Source organism: Pteronotus mesoamericanus, unplaced genomic scaffold (genome assembly GCF_021234165.1).
Source record: "Pteronotus mesoamericanus isolate MK-2021 breed Mesoamerican mustached bat unplaced genomic scaffold, CSHL_Meso_final contig_68, whole genome shotgun sequence".
In the NCBI taxonomy this organism is placed as follows: domain Eukaryota; kingdom Metazoa; phylum Chordata; class Mammalia; order Chiroptera; family Mormoopidae; genus Pteronotus; species Pteronotus mesoamericanus.
In genome coordinates this window covers 2,449,408-2,466,815 of record NW_026555234.1, presented here as the reverse complement: position 1 = coordinate 2,466,815, position 17,408 = coordinate 2,449,408, and the positions used below count along the sequence as shown (strand labels likewise).

The 17,408-nt window shown below is 66.2% G+C and overlaps 1 protein-coding gene across 1 annotated transcript in view; it reads left to right on the top strand.

Annotated features, from left to right (window-relative positions):
* The window catches only part of SORCS2 (sortilin related VPS10 domain containing receptor 2), a 277,701-nt gene that overhangs the window by 183,496 nt on the left and 76,797 nt on the right, over nt 1-17,408 (top strand). The window contains exon 3 of the mRNA XM_054582215.1: nt 10,052-10,151. Within this exon, the coding sequence (XP_054438190.1) occupies nt 10,052-10,151 (100 nt within the window). The remainder of the gene's footprint in view (nt 1-10,051; nt 10,152-17,408) is intronic.

Here is a 17,408-nt window from a genome sequence, read left to right as displayed (position 1 = left end):
CAGTAGGCAGGACCGTCCAGGGCTTCCCGGCGACCTTCCTGGAGCCGGTCAGGGGCCGGGCCCTCTTGTGAAACGTGCAGGGTTTGCGCAGCCCAGGCCTGCGGAGCCCCCCGTGGTTCATATCCCTTCTGCTCCCAGGAGGGGCGGGGGGTGGGGAGCAGAGGGGAGGGACGGACCGAGGCGTCCTGGAGGTCCCTGTGCTGGGCGGTCCCCCTCTGTCGCCTCCCTTAACCCCGCGACAGCGCTGGCGGAAGATGCGTCCCCAGTGTACAGAAGGGACACCTGAGGCCTAGGAAGTTGAGTGACCGCTCAAGGTCCACCGCCTACGGTGTCGGCCTGTCGCTAGGCCCCTGCATGAGGGTGCGCCGGGGCCGTGGCTGCAGACTGTTCCCCGGGAGGAAGGCTCCCGCTGTGGGGCGGTGGCGGGGGGCTGGCGGGGGGCTGGCGGGGAGGCGTGGCGCTCCCCGGGGCCGGCCCCTGCTGCTCGGAAAGGGCCAGGAGTGGGACCCAGAGCTCTGCAGGGCCTGCCCTGCTGTGCAGCGTCTACAAGCCGCTCGCCTTCCCCGAGCCCTTGTCGCGGCCCAGACACCAGCCCCCAGCACCCAGGGCCGCGGGCTCCATGGGGTTGGCCAGCCGGGCACAGCGCTTCCTCCTTTGCAATGGGGAACAGGGAGCGGGTGCCCGTCTGTCCGGCTGACACCCTGGCGCCCCGGGACGGAGCTGCTGGGGCTGCTGAGACGGCCTGGGCTCCGCGGACGCGGGCCTTTTGGGTGATTGTTTGTGGTCTCCCGAAACGGCCCCCTGATGCCTCCCAAGGAAGCCGCTGGCGCTCAGGGCAGTGAGGGGCCCGGCTCTGTTCCGTCTTCTGGAGCGCAGGTCCAGACGGGGGTGACAGCAGGGTCTGCCAGGCTGCCGTCTGCCCGCAGACACAGTGACCTGGGGCCAGGAGGCGTCCGCCAAGGTCGCCCTCAGCCGTTGGCGGCTCTGCGACCCAGGGCAAGTGCCCGCCCCCATGGCGGCCGTGTCCTGTCCCCGGCGGCGGCCAGGAGACTCGAGGGGCCTCTGGGTCTCACAGGGTGTTGGGCGCTGGGTGCTCACGTGGGGCGCCAGCAGTAGTTGTGACAGTGTCGGGGTGGGGACTGGATCTGTCATTCCTTCGTTCATATGGCTCATTCAACCAGCACTGACTGGCACTCGCTTCATGGGGACGCGGGGCCGGGGAGCTGGCCCGGCTCTCCCCCACCGGCCCCGCGGGAGGGGTCACGGCCCTCCGGTGACACCCGCGACACCCAGTCACAGGTGCGGTGTGCCTCGTGGAGGGCGCGGCTTGGAGATGGGAATCTGTAGGCCCAACTCTTTAGTTTTGTCATTGATTCAACCTTTGTTTTGTCCATGAACGTTTTGCCAGAGAAAAACGTCAACCAGATGTCCCCGATTTCACGACTTAAAGCGAGGCTTTGATCTTCCCTGGGCTGGAGCGGCGTCCGGTCCGTGGGGTCTCATTTCCTGCTTAGTTTTTGTACTTTGTATTGAAAGGTTCCTCTCAGCGCTGGCAAAGAGACCGCCCTCCCAGGTTGCCCAGCTCCCCTGGCTAATGTCTCCTTACGCGCCGCCTCCCTTTAACTCGGCTCGATACGTCATGGGCGCGGCCTGCACAGGGGCCGTGGACAGTTAACAACGGTGCCTCAGAAAATCAATGTGAGTCTCGGGTTCTGCAAGCTGGGGGTTGACATATAAAAATGCTGCCATTCGGTGCCAGGACCCCCTAGGGATTAGTGAGGACCCTCATTTTTAAAATAGTGAGTTGTAAGAGTTTCTTGGATCTGAGGATGCATTTTTTTTAAAAGCCACACCAAAGCGTGGAGCATCGGTGAGGGGGTGAGGGGGGGTGGACCAGAGCCTCCCCCGGGAGGCAGCCTGGGTGCACCAGAGTCACACCCACGGGGTCTTTGGGGGCGGGGGGCTGACAAGAGCAATAAACCGGGACAAAAGCAAGTTAACCAAGCACAGCACGCTTTCCTTCCTGTTAGTCCGTAGCTGTTTTCTGTTTTGTCCTATTATTTCTAAATGATTCCAAGAAGGGTGGAGGATGGGCTGGCCTTTCAGAAAGAGAATTGGACTGTGTGTGGATTGTTCAGTTCAGGAATTTTCCTGAGGATCGATTCCAGGTCTAACCTGGCCCCTCCCCCACGTGGCGTGGACGCCAAGCCCGGCCTCCCTTCCCCGTCCCAGCCCCGCCGAGCTTTCTTCCCGTGCTGCCGGCTCCTGCGGGGGAGTGCCCCGCCCGCCCGCCCGCCCCTGCAGCGGGGCAGCGGCCGCACTGGGGAGCCTTTCTGAGCTGCGACGTCCGTCGGCCGCCGGCCGGCTTCTGTTGCCCTCGCCCGCACTTTCTGTGGGTGCTCCCCGTGTGCCTGCACAGTCTGGGCTTTCGAGGGGCCTGCCCGCCACCAGAGCTCAGCCTTGGCAGAGACTGAGCCGCGGCAGCGCGAAGCTGGGACCGGCGCCCCTGTTCCTCGGAATGACCGGCTCACAGGAGGTGCCGGTGCGTCCTTCCCAGCGGTGTCTGGAGCGAGTCGTCCCGCATCCCGTCCCTGCACACGTCACTGCTCAGGGTTGCCGGAGCCCCACCCCCACCTGGGCGTAAAACCAGCCCGGCCGCCAGCCCCCCGTCAGACATGACTTCCCCTAATGACCCGGAGGACGCGGTGGCCTCCTGGCTTGTCCCTGGGCCATTCCTCATGAGCCTCAGCCCGGCGTCCAGCGCAGCGGTGGCCTCTGGCCTGCAGCCTGGGATGCTCTGGGCGAGGCGGCACCTCCCCTCCCTGCGCGGGGCTCTGCTCGCGGCCCTGCGGCTCGGCGAGGGCTGCCTGCAGAGCCGCTCTAAAGGCCGGGCGTCTGCTGGACGGGGCGAGGCCCCGAGGGCCCAGGTGAGCCGCGCGCAGCCCTGTCCACGCTGGGAGGGACCAGGGACACTTCCCCGGCAGAGGCTTCATTTAGCCCCACGGTTATACACCAATTCTAAAGACCCCGCTGGCTGAGAAAAGAGGCACCTCTGGAGGGAAACCTGGCAGAACCATGGCGCCCCCCCCCACCAGCAGAGCTGGAAGCTGCTCGGGGGCCGTGCAGTGTGGACCCCCATCGAATGCAGGCAGAGCCCAGGGAAGCGACCCCTTGCACCGCTGTCTTGGAGTGGAGGTCAGAGGAGGAAGCTCTCCCACCGGAGGCTGTGCCGGCCTGGAGCGGCCTCGGCCCGGCTGGCGGGCAGCTGAGGCCGCTGGGAGCGTTTGTGTCTCGAGGGGGCCGCTGTCTGTGGCCCTGGGCTGTGGCCACCCCCTCCTCTGCCTGAAACGTGGGCTTCGTTCCCTCCTAGGCTCAAGGGGCACCTTCCCCGGGTTCCATGGGGAGACCCGGGGGGGCGATCCCAGGGCCCCCCGCCCTGTGGGGGTGGGCTGCGGTCAGTGTCTGGCGGCTGACACGTCGGAGAGCACCGCTCACCAGACTCCGTGAGCGTGAGGCGCGGGGCCGGGAAGCCCTGGCCGGGGGCCGGTGCCGTGCCATGCGCCCTCCCCCCAACACCGGGCACCGCCTGTCATAGAGCAGGGAGGACAGACGTGGACCCGGCAGCCTGTGCCACACGCCGAGGGCACCGTGGTGGCCGTGGGACCCTGGCACATCGCTCGCTGCCCCTGAGCCTCGGTTTCCCCACCTGTGTGATAGGAAGGCCCCTCTGTGAGAAGGCGCCATCGGCTCCCCGAGGGCCCACGCTCTCTGCCCTGAGCAAGGTGTCCAGACCGTGGCAAGCACCCTGTCCCCAGTAGCTGCCCGCATCGGGGGGTGGCCACCTCAGATCGTGCCGGTGATGTGCCAGTGTCCCTGTACAACCCCCACCCCACACCCCTCCCCCGCCTCTTGGCAGGGCCATGGTGTCTTTCCCTCCTCCCAGCTTGAGGAGGATAGTAAGACGCTGGGAAAATTCCTCGGTAAGTAGAATAGAGAAACTGAGGCAGGAGCATGAAACCAGGCCAGACAAGCGGACCGGTGGACAGCCAGCTCGGGAATCACCAGCCCTGGTTGCCCCGGCCAAGGCCGCTGGGGAGCAAGGCGTTTATAGCTCCCCTCGCTGACCAGAGAACGCACAGCTTCCCTCGCGCTGGCCGGGGCGGGGGGAGGACACAGAGGCCTGACGAGTGCCATCGGTGCCGGCCACACCCCAGGACGGGTGAAGCGGGCGGCAGATAACAAACACCCGGTTAGAGCCAGGTGGACCCAAGATAGAAGGAAAGCAGTGAAAGTACCAGAGGATGGTCCCAAAGCCCCGTCCGCTCGGTCCGAGGAGGCATCACGCTGAAGGACACCCCTGGACGCCGCCGGACACGCGGTTATTCTGTTAGGACCCCCCCCCCGAGCCCTCCCCCCCGTGCCCCGCCCCCGGACGAGGGGCGAAAAGCCTCAGGGCACACGGCGCCTTTTCACCGCACACGGTCTTCTTACTTTCTCCCTCCTACACTCCGAGGGTCCCCATGAGACTTGCTACTGGGGAGCAGTGGACGGCGGCAGCTCGTCCTTGGCTTCGCCCGGAACCCGTCCCCGAGGCCCCTTTATCTCGGACTTTGGGGTGAGCTGCCCGCAGCCCCGTCTGGGCTCGCTTCTTCCCCGTAAGTTTTCTAGCAGCCAAAGCCACCCCCAACCCCGGTCTCTGCTGTCATTGTCCCCAGCTGTCATAAGCGTCCTCTCAAATCGCCTGGACCCCTGTGGCGAAATCTTTTCCTGCATGAAGTCAAAAACCCACACGCTACTGGTCGGCCCGAGGCGGACCCGCTCCCGGCCTGGTCCCTTTCCGGGGACAAGCGCGCCCTCCTGGCCGCAGCCGAACTCCCTCTGTCTCACGCAGACTCTCAAGCCATGTTCCGAGTTTCCTTGAATGGCGTGGCAGGCCCTGTGCCGCCTGCCGTTCCCTTTTCCTCGCCGACCCCGAGGGCGTTAGGAGGGTCGGGCAGTGGCTCGGTGCCGCCTCCTTCCTGGGCCCACCGAGCCCTCTGTCCCTGAGCATCCGCGTGGTCCGCGTGGCCCCCGTGCGATGTCCACGCAGCGTCCGGCCCTCCTCAGCTCACGCCGCAGATGCTGTGCGGCCAGAGCTCAGGGCCGCGTCCAGCCGGGAAGCCGCACGTCTCTGGCTCCCCGCCCTCCGCGTGGGGGAGCGCAAGGTGGGTCCCGGGGGATGAGCACGAGTCCCAGCTCTGCCGCTGGGTCCCCTAGGACTCGGGACGAGTCCGTTCCTGGCCAGGCCGCTGTCCCCCCCACCCCCGTGTGAAGTGCGGGTGGTAATTCTGATCTCAGGGGCGGCTCTGGGGGTCAGTCCATGATGCTGGGCTGTCCATGCAGTGCCGGACAGGGGCCGACCCCGGAACCGTGGTCCTGAGGGCACGCGAGGCGGGTCCACGCACAGCGTGCCGCCGGCCGCACCCAGGACGTCGGCGCCCCCGCAGGCCGCGCGGGGGTGCGGAGGTGGCACCCCGCACTGTGACCGCGAGCCTGGTTCCCGTCTCCTTTCCCACTGGGCGTCGTCCACTCCTTGTGCAGATGGAGAAACTGAGTCTGACAGAGGCCCGGGCTGGCCCGAGGCCGCGTGCGGACTGGTGCGTGGGCCCTGGGCGTGGGCCCCAGCTGTGCCACCCGTGTGCTTCCCAAGGCGGCCCGTGGGGGGCAGGCTCGTCCGCGCCGGCGGGGTGGGGGTAAGGGGAGGGGGCTGAACACCTGTCCCACCAATGAAATAATTACGGGGTATGAACATGGCGTCGTTAACTCACTTTTTAAAAAGTAAGTATATACAAACACTCAGCAATTAAGCAGCTTGTTTGCAAATAGCGATTTTCCAACTGAGCTTGCCCTCCTTGCTTCTATTTGCCTGCTTCATCTGAATAAATGTAGATTAGAAGGATCCCCTTCAGAGGTGCCGGGTGCGGTGAGAGGAACCGGGAGGGGGCGTGGGTACCGAGTGCCGGGGAAGTGGGGGTCAGAGCCAGGCCCCGGGACCGCGGCACCTCCCCGTCCGCCCTCTCACCCCCTTCCCTCCCTCCTTCTGGACACCTGGCTGCTCAGAGGGATTCTGACGCTGTCCCCAGGTGAGGGGCCATCTCTCCCCAGCAGGCAGGCTCAGGGGTCACTTGTTCGTGCTGAGGCTCAGGCATGGTCATCCCAGTGCCCACGCTTCCGGAGTGGGGCGGCCTGCTCACTGCGGTCACGCAGCCGCAGCGTCGGGGGCTGGAAGCACCTCCGTGGGACCCCGGCAAGCATTCCGCGCGCTGGCAGGGACCCGTGGACGGTCTTGGTGACCGCCGTCCTTGCTCTGAGCTGGTGATCTGTAGGGACTTCAGGGGCAGGGGGCATTCGATTCCGGGTTGGCGCTTCGGGGCTGTGGGGAGACAGTGACGAGAATCAGGAGTGCGAGCTGAACCAGGCAGGGTCATCCTTGTACAGGACAGGCGCCCGGTAGCCGTGGCCACCTGTCGTGCGCACAGTAGTGTCACCTCCACATCCGTGTGCCCTGGAGCCTCAGAGTAGGACCCTTTTTTTTTTGATGGGGCCTTTGCTGATGTCCGAGTTAAGGACTGAGAGGCAGTCATCTGGATTTGGGGGGCGGCGAATCTGGAGGGAGAGTTGGACCAAGACGCAGGGGGAGGCCACGTGAGGACGAGGCAGAGACCGGGCCGATGCGGCCGCAGGCCCAGGAAGCTGGCGGCCACCGGGAGCGGGGATAGGCAGGAAGGACCCGGCACCAGAGCCGCCGGAGGGAGCGGCCCTGCGGGCACCGTGGTGGCGGCTCCGGCCTCCCGGACTCGGAGAGAACAGGTTCCCGTGGCTTGAAGCCCCTCCGCGATCCATTCGCTGCGGCGGCCCCGGGAACCCAAGCTAAGCCCCCCGCGGCCCCCCCATGCCCCATCCAGCCTTGCTTTCTGCCCCTCGCCGCGCCCGGCCGCACAGCACCGCCTCATCGGGCCGAGCGCCGCTGCCTGTGCGGCGTTGAAAACACCCAGCACGCGGGCAGAAGGGCGGCTTTCGGGGCCCCGGGAAGGGGCAGTGTCGGCGTTCATGGTGACGGCCAGCCGAGAAGCCCCCTGTCCCCGTCCTTTCTGCAGGAAAACGTGGCGCCGGGCGCTCCCAGACCCCGTTCTTCCTCCTCGTGCACACGTTCGGGGTCCCCACGCACCCCGCCTCCCTCCCATGGTCTCTGTGCTGCAAACCCAGGCCGGGAGCCGCCTGCTGGAACCGGTGCCGTTCCTCTGGCCCTGCTCTGGGGAGACAAGACCATCCGTCATCGGAGTCTGGCACGTCCCCAGTCGTCCCGGGCGGGCGTGCGGCAGAGTTGTCGCCCAACCTGAAGAGCGAGATGCTTGTCTCAGGCAACCCCCAAGCCCCCGACGCACAGGGGGAGGGGCAGAAACCGCGCGAGACCGACCATCCGTCTCCCGTTTCGTGTCTCGGAATAAATCTTCATAATGCAGACACCATCACTGCCAGACTTATTTATTTGAATTTGTTTGAGAAACAGGTGGCCTGGAGAAAGAATGAGGTGAAATGTAGACACTGCAGGGCCCGCTAGGAAAACGAGGTCTGGGCAAGGGGTGTCCCTGAGAACAGGCCTCGCAGGGGGTGCTGGGAGGCCAGGTGACAGGCAGGGCGCCGGTTAAGGGCACAACTTTTCTATTGATGGGGCCCCCAGGGACCCCTGATTCCAACCCCCTGGTGCCTCAGAGGGAGAGCCGATGCCCAGGCCTTGAGGTGACGAGGGAACCCCAAAAATCAGAAGCAGCGTGGAGCGTGGGCCCAGCGCCCTGGCCACCAGCCCCCGGCTCCGGGCAAGCCCGACTCACGGCGCCTCCCGAGGTCCCCTGGCTCCTCCGGTTGGTGCCCCCGCCGCGAGGGCAGCGCGCCATCCCGAGCTGGCCCGTCTTTGAGCCCTGCCGGGTCCCACGGCTCGGCGCATGCCGGGTGCCCACGCTTCGCCGAGGGGCTGCCCTGCACCCAGCCCAACCCTGAGCCCCGTCCCAGCAGCATTGCCCCGTCCTCCGTGTCGCCTGGGGTCACCCTGTGTGACCTCCCTCAACCTAATGCCTTACCCATCCCAAGGCCTGCGGGTTCCACCCCCCGGGCCTGTGTCCTGTCCCCTGTCGCTGCCCCACCTACTCCACCCCCTCTGCCTCCATCACTTGTCCTACCCGCAGCCTCCCTGAAATGCCTCGGTGACAAAGCCCTACTGGCCGGCTCGAAACAATGCAAATCTGTCATCTGTATCTGGAGGCTTCCACTGTGGGTGGGGGTTCCTTCTGGGGGGTCGGGGGGCCGTCTGTTGGGAGGCAGAATCAGTGGCCGGCCTTAGAGATGGCTTGTCTCCACGGTGGGAGGGAGGCAGGGGGACCTGGAGGCCCAGAGGTGGCTCCCGCGCATCGAGCCCTGACCGCGGCCATTTGTTCCTGGGGCTCCAGAATTTCCCGGGTCTCTGGATCGATCCTGGGCCAATGGGCCTGTGGCCACCTCCCTCCCAAAGAAAATCAGTCTCCGAGGTTTGGAGGGTGACTGCTCCCTGACCGCACCGCGGGCCCTCCCTGTCCTCTCCAGGCACCCTAGGGAGGGCTGGCCCTGGGGGCTCCCTCGGGCAGGGGCGGGGGGCTGACCTCCATCCCGACCTGGGAGGGACCCCAAGATCCTGGGCCTGGGAGGGGTCTGACCCCTGGGCCCTCAGGCCCATGTGGCCACTCAGCCCCAAAGGGGTACACACAGCCCTGCTTCCTGGAGCCTCAGTTTCGGTTGAAGATTTAGGCGGGGAACGTGTCCCCATGGAACCACTAAGGGTACATTGTGGGATGGAATTAACTACCCCGGAGTGGGGTGTTGGCCCCGAAGCAGCTCCGGCCGGCCCCGGGGCAGGTCTGAGACGCGCGGGCCCCCCAGCTGCTCGGGGGGGCCCAGGGAGGGAAGGGGCTGCTCAGGCCACCGAGGGTCTGAGGCCAGGAATGGACGCTCCCTGCCTCCAGCCGACGCCCGCTCGGGTAGCAGGGAGCCTGCCCGCGGCCTGGCGCTCCGCTCCCTTCAGGCAGGTCTCAGCGGTGATGAGGCAGAAGGCGACGAGATGACAGACAGGCTGCTGGGTGGGGGGCGGTTCCCTCTCCTGTCCCGTCCCCACCTTGGGCTTCAGCTCCTCCCCCTCGGGAGATGGGGGTGCTCTGGAGAGCCCTGGGACCCGTGCGTCCACTTCAGGGTGTCGCTCCCGCTCGGCCGCGCCTGCTCCTGGGCCGCAGTGCCTTTTTGGGGGGTGATGCGAAGGACCGTGGGTTTCAGGGTCACCGGCTCCAGCATGGAATCAGTTCCACGTCCTGCCGTGTTGTTGTTTCCAAGCGAACACGGGCGCTGGCCCAGGGCGACCCCCCGACCCCTGCTGTGGGCCGGGGGTCAGGGCTCCCTAGGCCCCGCCTGCACCCTGGAGGCACAGCCTGCAGGGGGGCAGGGCTGGTGCGCTGGGTTGCCCGCTGGCCTCGCCGGGCTTGGGTCTGGATCCAGCCGCCCCGGTGCCCTCTGTGTCCCCTGGTCCCCTGCCGTCCTGTGTCCTGTGGGCATGTAGTCCAGGGGGCGGGCGCGGGTCCTGGAGGAGCTCAGGGTCCAGGGAGGGCCGTGGACGAACAGCCGCGTGGCTGCGCCGGCCACTTGTGAGCTGAGGGGTTTCAGGCAGGAGCCTCTGCCCTCTGGGCCTCCTCCTGGTCCCCTGGTCACTGCGTGAAGACCGTGGTGACACAGCCGTCGGGATGTTGGCAGGAATCCGAGACGGGGCGCCTAGAAGCGTCTTCGCGTCCAGCAGGACGCAGGCGTAACAGAGGGTGACAGTGAGCCAACGGCCCCTGGGGACCGTGGCCGGGGGGACGGCGGGGGCTGTCGGGCAGTCACGGGCGGCGCCCCGCTCCAGAGGGAGCCCCGTCCCCGCTGCCCCAGGACGAGGGAGGACCGCGCAGAGGGTGTGCGTGGGGGGCAGCCCCTGACAGCTGTGGCCCTGTCCCCGCAGGTCCTCGGACTACGGGACGACCTACACCAAGCTCACCCTGCAGCCCGGCTTCACCACCATCGTGGACAGCTTCTTCATCTCCCCGGCCAACAAGAGGAAGGTAGGTGCTTCGCTGCCGCCGCCCCCCACCCTGCACCACTGGCCCTGCTCGGGGACCCTGGGCGCCCGCCGCCCCGTCGGCCTCCCCCCAGCGGCGCCCCTCCCAGGCCCGCCCTCATCTGCTGTGCTGAGTGAGTTCAAGTGGCCCGCGGGCCCTCGGGGAAAGGCTCTGTGTGCTGGTGGGGGCCCGGCCTCCTCCGCCCCGGAGGCAGCGCCGGGGACGAAGTGGGAGGGACGTGGGCACACGAGGGGACGAGCCTGGCCTGGAGTCCTCACGGGCAGTGAGGAGTGTTCTGCGCGGCCGCAGGCTTTTCTGCGTATTGGGTTTTCATTTGGCTTTGATTTTTCGGCTGACCTTGGCATTCTGGTTTTTACGGTCTAAGTGTGTCCCCCAACTTTGCCGTCTGTGGCCGTGGGTGAGGACACTTTGTGGGTTCCTGAGGAGACCCTTTGGCACATCCCTGATGGCCCCCGGGCCCCCTGGGGACCGCGCAGGAGATGTGAGGCCGCCGCGGTTTGCACAGAGAATCCGACTTCCGGGATGAGAGCTCAGAGCCCGCGCGTCCTCGCGTGAGGCGGGCCCTCGGGCACGGGCAGGGGCCTGAGGGCGGTGACCTGGGGGGGCAGCGAGTGGCTGGGAGAATCCCGGCTGGGGCGTCGTGGCTGCGGCCGGCGTGCGCGGGGCGCTCGGAGTCCGATGGTGGCGCGGGCAGCAAGTCCGAGACTCGGGTCGCGTGTGCCTGCTCGTGGCAGGTCCTGCGGGGAGTGCGGTCCCCGCCGCCCACCGGGGCTGTCCGGGGGCCTCAGCGGCACTTTTTAGGGGGATGTCACCTTCCTAAAGCAGGTCTCCCTCTCTCCCTTTCTTTGACTTTGAGGCTGGGGAAGCTGCCTGAGGGACCGAGTTGGAAAGCCCGCCCTTGGGGGTGGGAACGGGCAGGCAAAGCCCCTCTGGCTGAACCAGGTGAGCCTCCCCGCGGCCCCGGGCCGGAGTGTCAGGCAGGAGGGCGGGGGGCAGGGGGGGGCAGGAGGAAGCCGGAGGGCAGGCAGCAGCTCCTCCACATCTCTGGCTGGGGGGGCGGGGGCGGGGTGGGGTGGGGCGGGGGCGGGGCCTGGGTCTGACTGACGGGCTCTGGCACCTTGTGCCAGTTCTGAACTGTCCTGCTCCAGCCCAGCCCCCAGACCTGCCCACCCTGCTCTGTGTCCAGAGCCCAAGGTCACTGGCAGGCACAGGGACAGGGTGGCAATTGCTTCCCTAATGAACGAGGCCGCCGACGTTTTGTGGAGACGCTCCCACTGCCTGAGCCTCCACGTCTCCAGGGTGAAACGCCAGCCCCCTGTCCAGAGGCGGGACTTGTGCTGAGTGGGGCTGGGGTCAGGGCCGGCTACGCAGGGACGCAGGGACGTTCGGGCAGCCCAGCCGAGGGACAGGCCTGAGCTCCAGCCGGCAGCGCTCAGGGGCGGCCAGCCGTGGACCCCTCCCTTTGCCCTCGGCCTCCTGCCTCGGCCTGCTCGTCTGTAAATACCTGCGTCCCCTCCGTTGCTGCCCTGCCCCGCCCCGGGGCGGCCAGGGGGTGGAGCTTGTTTTGGTCTGGTTTTAAATGCACTCAGAAGCAGAGAAGCCACGGTCACTGTTACCGGGGGAAAAAATGATGGGAGACAGCGTCCGACGCTTCCGGGAAGGAGATCTGCGTTCGCTACGGAGCGACATTGTCCCTCCCTCGTTGCCTTCATATAGTCAGCTGTCCCTAGTTGCTAGAGTTCTCAGCCACCCCCAGGCCAGAAGTCAATCACGTGCCTTCCTTCGGGGCGCGCGTCCCCCCTTCCATTACCCAGATGAGAAAGCACAGGCGCGGGCCAGCGGGGAGGGGGCAGGGCATTCGCCGCACGGGAAATACCGGGTCCTGCTTGACTGTGGTTGGCAGGGCAGTGATGTGGGTGTCGTATTGGATAGTTTTAATTTGAACATTTTACCTAAAGTGTCACGTGACGTGCTTGAGCGTGATACTATGTTACAGAATTCCACGCTTATGATTGTGTCAGAAAAGGGGGCGTTATTTGTGCCGGACCCTGTGTATCGAGTGATTCTCTGTGCCTGGCACCGAGCAGGGATTTGAACCCGGGCCCGCCAGCCCCTGGAGCACCCTCGGTCACACCCAGCAGAGTCTGGGGAGCAGAGGGGCTCCCGGCCCCTGGCGGAGCACGGCCGGCCCCCTCTGCAGAAGCTGGAAGTCGATGGCTCCGTGGCGGGCGGCGGCCACACCGGCCCAGCTCCGGGACGCTGGGCAGACCTGTGCTCCTCGCTGGGCCTCAGTTTCCCCGCCCACAGACGAGGAGATGTCGCTGGAGGCTCTCCGAAGCCGCTTCCAGCTTGAGCGTTCCTGACCCCCCGTCTCCTCCCAGCAGAGGGGCGGCAGCTGGGGACGAGCCGCTCGTGGGCAGAGCCAGCTCCGCGCTGTCTCCTGCACATCTCGGCCTCTTCCCCTGCGAGGGGGCAGCTTCCCAAGACCTCCAAGGTCGCTCTCAACCCCAGCACCACGCAGCAGGTGTGGGCTGAGGCCCTACTACGTGCCGGGCTGCGTGCCTGCTGCTAGGGAGAGAGGACCTGTTCACTCTTGTCGACGTCAAGTGTGGATTAAGCACCTGCTACGTGGGGGCTCCTTGCTGGGCGCCGGGGTGCGCAGGTGAACTGGACAGAAAACTCCAACCTCCAGAACCTTGGGGGCTGTAGGGGAACCCTGAAAATGAAACTCGCCTGCTGCACTTTCGTGGGAGGACTGAGAAAAGGGGCTGACGTCGGTCATACAGAAAGGCTTCGCCCTGGGGTGAGTCTGCTGAGAAAGGGCCGGCCCGCATTCGCGGGGGCCCTGGGAGCACGCAGGCGGCCTGCCTTCCCTGGCGGCAGGGAGTGGATAGGTTTTGCAGGAAGATGCAAATACCATCAGGATCCCATTTAAGCAACCATCACAGGCCAAGCTGCACTTTATAGCTTCTTAAGAGGCCACTTTACAGCCTGTCTCGCAAAACGAGTCCCCTTTTACGTTCGTCTCGCTGGCCGTGTCACGGGGCTCCCAGCCCAGGCCGTGGGCAGGGCGTCTTCCCGCCGTCCCAGTGCGACCGGGGCTCCGGTCCCCACCGTTCCCAGCCACGCCCCCCGGCCCACACAGCCCGGGGCGGGAGCGGCCTCTGACTTGGGCGAGGCGATGCCGGGGTGCGGGGAGAGGGCGCCCAGGCATGGCCGGGGAGCCGGCCCGGGCGCGGGGTCGCTGTCAAGGGTCGTGGTTTGTGTAAACATTCGTGTGCATTTCCATTGTACTCCATGATGTGCCAGTGTTGGCGTGAACACTAGGATCTCTCTCTCTCTCTCTCTCACACTCACACACACACACACACGCACACGTGTACACAACAAAAGTCTTTGTCGGAGGACCCAGAGGAAGAAGGTGCCTGTGTTAAAACTCAGGACCCGGCCCAGCCGCCACGCTGGGCCCCCCTGGCTGCACCGCTCCCCGCCTGCGAAGCCCAGTGCTGGGACGGCCCCCGTCGAGTCCCCGAGCTTGCGTTCTGCTCACTTGTGCGAGACGCTGCGGAAGCACCTTGTACTGAGCACCCAGGATGGAGAGATGAATCGAACCCGACCTTGCCCTTGAGGTGCTCCCAGTGTCGCCGAGCAAGACGTCCACTGACCCTGGGGAGGGGCGGCCGGGCGGCCGAGGGCCCTTACACCTCAGGCTCTGGATCAGAGGCTCAGTTGTCATCTCTGACTGGGCCAGCGTCCCCACCTGGCAAGGCGACGTTGTCCAGGTGAAAGGGAAGGAGGCCCTGGCCGGTCTGTGGGGACCCTGTGCTCCCCGGGACACGTGCTCGCTGCCCCTGGCCCGGGTGTGGTAGGGGCTCAGCCAGCACCTGTGCCGCCCGCCCGCAGCCCGCTGTGCGAACCCAGGCTGCCTTCTCTTTCCCCCACGCCCCTCCTCAGTTCTCCCGGACGCACGGGCTCCCGAGTGTCCGTCTTTGCCTCCCAGGCCCACCCGGGGCCAGCTTGCAGCGAGCACCTGTGAACGGACCAGAAGGCACTACGGGAGCTCACAGCACAGTGTGGGGAGGTGCGGGAGCGCCTGCCCGGACAGTGGGGAGGATTCAGGAGGGGGCGGGCTCCAGTGTCTGTTTCCCAAGGCTGGGGTGAACCCACGTAGCTCAGGCATGACTCCGCGCGCGCGCGGCGCGTTTGAGCAGGGCTGGTGGGGGGGTATGTTTTTGTTCCTTGTGTGTGTGTGTGTATTTCAAGCAGCTGAGGCTGAAATGTTTGCTCACTCGCCACGGCGCTCCCCCGGTGGCACAAGGGGCGGGGAGAGGCGCTGCCCAGCCTCAGCGCCTGCACCCATGGGGGGGACGCGCGGCTCCTGCCCTGCCCAGCCCCCCTCCCCTGGGCACTCTGCTCCTGTAGCCGGGCCACCATGCGGGGGAGGCAGCTGGGGACTTTGGTGGCTATTGATAGAAGCCACTGCAGGCCAGCCACAGCCCAGGGGCCTTTCTCGGAAAAACAGCAGGTGGGATCAAGATGGACAAGAAGGTTTTCGGCCAAAGGCGGGCTGCAGGGGCCCCTCTAGGAAGTTCTGCCCTTTGGCACATGCACCCCCCCACCTGCTTTCCTGGGTGGGACCCTCGGCCGGAGCCGAGGGCCCGTCGGCCCGGCCTCCCCCGCTGGGTGCTCACCCTGTATCCCCCGTAGACACATGGCCCCTTCGTCCATCCTGCCTGCATGAGCCTCAAAGCCCAGGACAGGAGGCGGACAAGGGGGCAGGTGGTCCTAGCAGAGGGCGGGCGGTGTCTGCTGGGCTGCCGTGACCTTCAGGTCTGGGGGGGTCCCCAGTCCCCTCACCCCAGCCTTTTGCTGACTCACCACGCGGTGGCCGGTGGTGGAGGTTTTTGCCAGGTGACTTTTATGTTATTTGAAAGAATTGATTAGCACCTCCCGGGCTGGGTCCCAGCTGGTGAAAGGACACCGTGATTAGGAATATGGATAAACTGTGATACACAAATAAAGCCACCGTGAAATTTGCCGGGTACGAGAGCGCAGGACTCGGGTAATGACGCTGGAAGCGGCGGAGGCGCGGCGCCCGTCACGGCCGAGGCGCAGTGAGGGGGTGCCACGCAGCCCATGCACACGCACCTGTGGACACGGCTGGTGGGAATTCTAATCGTTGTGTAATTCGAGAGCAATTAAGTAGTTATTTGTCCCGTGTAAATTGGCTGTTATATGTCCTCTAAGTCCTGGAGGACTTTTAACAAAGTATAAAACTGGCAGGGAAATAAACATCCCTTCTCCCCAAGAATGGGGGCCCTCAGGAGACGGGGCAGGTGGCGTTGCCACAGACCCTTTGGTGTCCCTCGGGCTTCGGGCCCCGAGCCGACCGGGTGTTTCCCTGGCTGCCCCGTGGACGGTCAGGACCCCCACGGAGGCGTATCTGCCCCCTGGTCACCCGCGCCTTCCCCGCGGCAGAGACGGTCCGCTTCTGCCGGCACCTGGGCTGGGACAGGGGCTCCTTCACGGACAGCACTGATTTCCCGGGCAGAACAGGGTCAGCCCCTGCCCCACAATGCCTCGGGGGTCCCCTGTGCCGACTGCGGAGACAGCGCACGCACAGAGACGTGCTGGAAACTGAGACCTTGCACTGAGCGGGAGCTCGCCGGGCGCCTGCAGGAAGCGGGGAGGCCCTCCGCCCCGGCCCGGCGTCCCTGGGACACGGCACGGCTCCGGGGCAGCGAGCGTGCTTCTCCTGCGCGCTCCCTGCCTCCCCACACAGCACCCCAGGCCTCCGGATTTCCAGCGTGGCGGGCCGGAAGCGGGGTGGGGGCCGCGCCCTGTGGCGTGTGGTCCCCACAGAAGTACAGTTGGTGTGGGCGGCAGGTGGAAGGCGAGGAGGAAGGACATGCGCTCCCCGAGAGAAGGAGGAAGTGGGAGATGGAAATCCAGCGCCCGGGCTGCGGGCGTTCTGGGAGCATGGGAGCGCCGGGTGGACCCCGCGGAGGCGTCGCTCGCCTCCTCGCAGCCGGAGGGGCCACAGACAAGAAGAAGAGAAGATGAGGAGAAGACGACAGGGCGGCGGTGCTGGACTGGGAAGGAGAGGGGAGCCCGCCCGCCCGGGCACCACCGGCGTCTCCGAACGGGTGCGCAGGGCGGCAAAGGCGGCTGGGGGGGGGGCGCGTCCTGAAGCGGGAGAGCCCTGTTCGGCCCATCTGCGCGTTCTGGCTTTTTTCATTAATGATGAGGAAAAAGAGAAACATTACTTAGAGAAGAATAAAAATCAGACCACGACAGACATGTTTTCAGTATTCAAGCGCAAAATAATAAAGTAGACACCAACCCCCTAAAACCTGGAGAAGACCAAGCGGGAGAACCATTTTATGACCTTGTTGTGAGGAAGCCTTTCTTCGCCAGGAGGAAAGGCCGGTTTTCCTGAGGGGGCAGGAGAGCGGGAGGTCTCCCCCGCAGCCCGAGGACACCGAGGGCACCTCCCACGCCAGGCAGGGCCCCGCGCGCTAAGCTGCCTGCACTGTGCAGACGTGCGGGGTCGTGGGAGCCCCGGGGCAGGACCCCTGTCTCAGAGGGGCGCTGTGCAGGCTGCGCTGGCCCCGCACAGGGACAAGCCAGCCCGACGTGAGGCGCTGGGCGCAGGGCAGGAGCTCAGCGCTCGGGCAGCCCGGGCGCTGAGGAAGGGCACCCACGTCCTCGCGGCTGCGGGCGGCCTGGGATCTGCCCCGCGGCCGGCCGCCCGCGGGGACGGCGGGAGAAGCCTTGCCTAGTCCCCTGCCCTGTTCCGGCCTCTCCTGGAAACCGGAGTTCGGATCTCAGACGCACAGATGGCCTGCAAGGACCCCTCCGGGGACGGCAGGGACGGCAATTGCATGAGACAGGTCATTCCAGAACCTCTGGCTGTGTGCGTGCCTTGCTGTTCAACTGCCTTGTTTTAATGGCCACTTTTCCAACGCGCGGTTCACTGCAGTCCCTCTGAAACTGTCGGCAAATGACAGAGCGGTCAGCATCCTGGTGGCACCTCAAAGCAGGGGCCGCTTCCAGAGACACGCACAGCCGTGGCCCCCTGCCCCCAGGGCCCGGAGCAGGGCCCCCAGCCCCCCACCCGCCTGTGCACACGGGGTAGGGAGACGACCTGGAGACCCAGCCCGTCTTGCCACCCGCCCCACCACGCCAGCCGCTCGGGGGGCACTATCACTTCACGCACCTGGGCTCATTCCCCTGAGG